Below are 4,225 nucleotides of genomic sequence, written 5' to 3'. Positions count from 1 at the left end.
TCATAATTAAGGTGAGCTAAAAGGGAGGAAGAATGCCTATCAATAGGTTTAAGTTTTGCAGCGGGAGAATTTTGAGTTTATTCTTAACTTACAGATATGAGGAACATGCCTAATATCACTAAGATTTAAGTCGAAACTTTGTCATTGTAGCTGTTAAGAGTTGCCAACCCGTTTTATAGGGATCATAAAGACTTCCCCCTCAACAGCCCGCTCTTGGGATGGCAACAAGTGACTTACACAGCAATTGTGGGGGTGGGCAGGAGAAGAAATGGAGGGGATTGTTCATCAAAGGAAGAAAACATATTTTGAAGTCTGTGCCTTCTTTCCAAGGCATTTGATACCAGATTTGAATCTAAGCCCATAAGAGACCCACTCATCCTTTGATGTTCACTCATCACGGCGGACCATCATGTCCATTCATCTTAATGTTCAATAAGAAAGAAATGGGAATATACAAGTGCACAGCTCTTTATTCTAATCACAGAGATGCTTGAAATATGGGCTGAGCTCAGACTTGGCAGAAACAGCTGAAGCCAAAGCCAGCCAGGCCAAATGAACTGCTGGCCCCAAATCAGGAGACAATCGACCTGTCACAGCCAGCCACTTAGAGTAGAAAATGCAGAAACAAACAGCTCTTTTCTTCCCCAAAAGAGAAGTATTAGTTTTCTATGGCAAAATAACCTAAAAGACTGGACCAACTTTTAATCTGTAATTTTTGGCTTTGGGGAAGAGAAACAAACAGGGATAATTTTCCAACACAGTGAGTTCTTGTGTGCAGCCAGAGTGGAGTGGCCTGGCTTGCAAACCACGTCCAACATCAACATCTTCTGAAGCTGCTAGAAGAACTTCAAAAATATCCTCAAGGGTGACTTGATCTTTAAGCTATAACACCCTTTCCCCAACATGGCACCCTCAAATGCTTTGGGTCAAAGCTTTCAGAATACCTCTCTTTTGCCCTGCTCTTTGTCATATCTTATGTAAAGGAAAAGGACAACGCAACCAATTTGGTACACTGGGTTTTCTGTATCAGAAAAAGATGCTAATTTTTTCCCACCAAATAATTTTGCTGGAGCAAGACTGATCTGTATTTTGCTGTTCCATATTTAGAATTTTCTACACTACATAAATTAAAATAAACTAACGCAGAAACAGTAGTTGTTTTTTCGAGCTGTAACAAATCTGGGTTTGGTTTTTTTCCTAATTTAGCTTGCCTTTTGTTTGACTAAACACGTTCCCCTTTGCATTCTGGGTTCCAGATGTCCATTTAAATAACTCACCACTTTCAGCAGGGTCCGTTGTTCCCTGAAGGTTGCACAGCAACCCAATATGCCAGTAATCATGACAACGGCACCTGCCACCACCAGAATGTAGGCTGTTGCCAGGTATATATTGGACTGCAAGAGACTAATGTAGTCACTCTTCTCAGCCAGGGTCCAGATGCCCACTGCCATCACAGCTCCTCCTGCCAGCTAAAGAGGGAGAGAGAAACGCATACAGGATGAGTGAAAGGTATCTGCATTCAAATGTCCAGAACCACCTTGTCCAATTTTCTTCAAACTGGTGTCATCCACATGCACTGGACTGTGTCTAGAAATTGTGAGTATTATAGCACAGCTTTTTTCAACCTTGGCAACTTTAAGAGTTGTAGATTTGAGTTCCCGGAATATGTCTAAGCATTTTTTTCACTTTCACTTTTCTCTGGGTTATATGATTAGGAATTTATCCAGTCAAGAAATCAAAACTGAGCCTTTTATAAAGAGCTTACAATGCCTGGCAAAGGCAATAATGTTTCTTGGTAAATATAAAAGGACATAAACCTCAGTTTAGGAAAAAAGTACCTGAGCCATACAAGCACAGAAACAATTCACTATATAGCCTGAACACAAACACCCCATATATTTGTGTTTCCAGGACCTTCCAATATGTTATCTCCTAAATGTTATCTCAGACCCCATTATTAAGCTTTTGAAGCTCTTTTGGTGGGCTTCCAGACTATGCAGCATAGAGTTCAATCAAGGAAAAAAGAAGGTAACTCCTAATTCAGTGCAGGGACTTAAACCAAGTGACTTAAGGCCACACCCAACCTGGCCACACACACACACACACACACACACCCCGCGAGGTCAAACACAACCATGATGCAGCCCTGAAGGAAATTGAGTTTGACACCCCTGCTCTAAAGTTTCAAGGCAACATACATAACTCCCTCCTTCCATTTTTTTCAGTAGCAGCAGCCTTATGATGCAAGCAGAGATGGCCGAGAATGGACTTGGACCTGGATCTTTTCAATCCAGATCTAACACTCTAGCCACAGTACTACATTAGATTAACTTTAATTATGCTTCCCTCCCCCAAAGCGACCCCTAGATTTACAGCATGATGCAGGAAAGTACCCCAAATAGCAGTTCCTTACCCAGAAGAAGAAGTTGAAGATGAACAGCAGGTATTTGAGACAGATGGTCATACATGTCTCCTTGCTTTCACTGTATTCACGCATGGTCACAAATCAATAGAACTGTAAAGGAAGAAGAAAGCAAAATATCAAACCTATGAAGAAGCCTTTCTTTGTTTTATTTTGTGCAAGGGTGATCATTCTGCATTTCTCTACACCAAGGGTCTCCAACCTTGGTCCCTTTAAGACTTGTGGACTTCAACTCCCAGAGCAAAGCTGGCTGAGGAACTCTGGGAGTTGAAGTCCACAAGTCTTAAAAGGACCAAGGTTGGAGACCCCTGTTCTACACAATAACAACTCAGCTAGCATGGCTGCAATACACCATATGGGAAATATGACAGGAAAAGAATGCAGAGCATTTTGTGGGACCCTTTTACCAACAGTGACCATATGGAGGGTCTGCATTTTCTTCTATAACAAAGTAATACAGTGCATTTCATTGTGTGTAAATTTCTGTTCTCCTCTTCTATGTTTGTGTTATGTGCATGCTGGAAATTGCAGGCACTCGAACACATTAACAAGAGACTGGCAGACTCAGGATCATCCACATGGCAACCAGTGGTGGGATCCTGCCAGTTTAACAACCGGTTCGGTGATTGTTGTGCACGTGTGCACAGTTTTACAAAAACTTACCTTCCACGTTACTGCTGGGGAGGTAACACAGCTGAGGCGTGGCAATTGGCTCTGCCGTGCAAATCAGCTGAGAAGATATAAGTCAGTAAAGCACAGGTGTGGACGGGCGAGTCCACCTGATTGTCGGAGTGAACCAGTTCACTCCCAGTTGATCACTGGAGCTACAGGTTCGCCCGAACAGGTCCGAACTGGTAGACTCCCACCCCTGATGGTAATCTTTCACTGATGGTCTCCTGTGGGTACAGTTTTCTCTAAAGGAAGACAAGTTAAAACTCCCTTTCCAAGTTTTATGCCTTTCTCCACTTTGGCCATGATGAGGGCTGAGAGTTCTGTCACAGGTTTTAGTAAGTTATGACCAGCATCTTGAATTCTTACCAGAAGGCTACACACAGTGAGAAAAGAGCAAATGTACCCTGTTAGGTTTCAGTAAAGGAGAATATTTGCAGTTGAGGGTTGAAATAAGAGTTCTTGGAACTCTCTGAGCTTGCTTGTTTTCCTGCAGATGTTTCATTACCCTAACTAGGTAATATCACTAGCACTGATGATGTTACCTAGTTAGTAATGAAAGGTTTCTGAAAAAACAAGTTCTAAACATCAAGGAGCCCTCTCTTATGTTTTTACATGAGTATGTCAAGTTACAGAGGCACTCTGGCTTGAATACAAATGGAAGTTTGCAATACAATGTTTTGGTCTCTCCCATTTAGAAAGCTCTTCCATCTCCCCAGGACATGGGACATTTTTTCTGGAGAAAAAAAATGGGAAGCTTTCATCTCTACTCCAATCAGTTCCTTTTGCCCAACTGCACAAGCAAGCAAAGAGCAAATGGTTTTTCTCTTAGGACAGGTGACGGCATAGTTGGCAGAGGATCTTATTCACAAAACAAAAGGAAAGACTGAGAGATGACTGCATTCACCCAAGATAGTATCAGGGACAGAATGCTCCAGTCTTGGCTTGCTGACAACCCAGTCATCATGAAACATGTCTGTGCTCCCCTTATGCATCCCTTCACATTCCAGTATCTTACTTCTTTAAGGCTTCCCAGAGATTTATTGCTTGTAAATGGTGAGAGATTTACTGTTCCCAGGACATACAGGATAGAACTGTTGTCAAGCCCCATATAATTAACAAATCCAAGAAGCA

The 4,225-nt window shown here is 42.1% G+C and overlaps 1 protein-coding gene across 1 annotated transcript; it reads right to left on the bottom strand.

Annotated features, from left to right (window-relative positions):
- Nucleotides 1–1,187: 1,187 nt before the first annotated feature.
- On the bottom strand, nucleotides 1,188–3,473 carry LOC131187323 (CD151 antigen-like). Its single transcript, XM_058161580.1, has 3 exons — nucleotides 3,461–3,473; nucleotides 2,414–2,515; nucleotides 1,188–1,469 (listed from the first exon to the last, which is right to left on the bottom strand). Exons 2-3 carry the CDS (start codon nucleotides 2,495–2,497, stop codon nucleotides 1,203–1,205), a joined length of 351 nt encoding a protein of 116 aa, XP_058017563.1. The 5' UTR covers nucleotides 2,498–2,515; nucleotides 3,461–3,473; the 3' UTR covers nucleotides 1,188–1,202.
- Nucleotides 3,474–4,225: the final 752 nt, after the last annotated feature.

Source organism: Ahaetulla prasina, unplaced genomic scaffold, assembly GCF_028640845.1.
Source record: "Ahaetulla prasina isolate Xishuangbanna unplaced genomic scaffold, ASM2864084v1 Contig298, whole genome shotgun sequence".
NCBI lineage: Eukaryota > Metazoa > Chordata > Lepidosauria > Squamata > Colubridae > Ahaetulla > Ahaetulla prasina.
The sequence above is the reverse complement of the archived record's forward strand: the minus strand, read 5'-3'. Positions and strand labels throughout refer to the sequence as shown.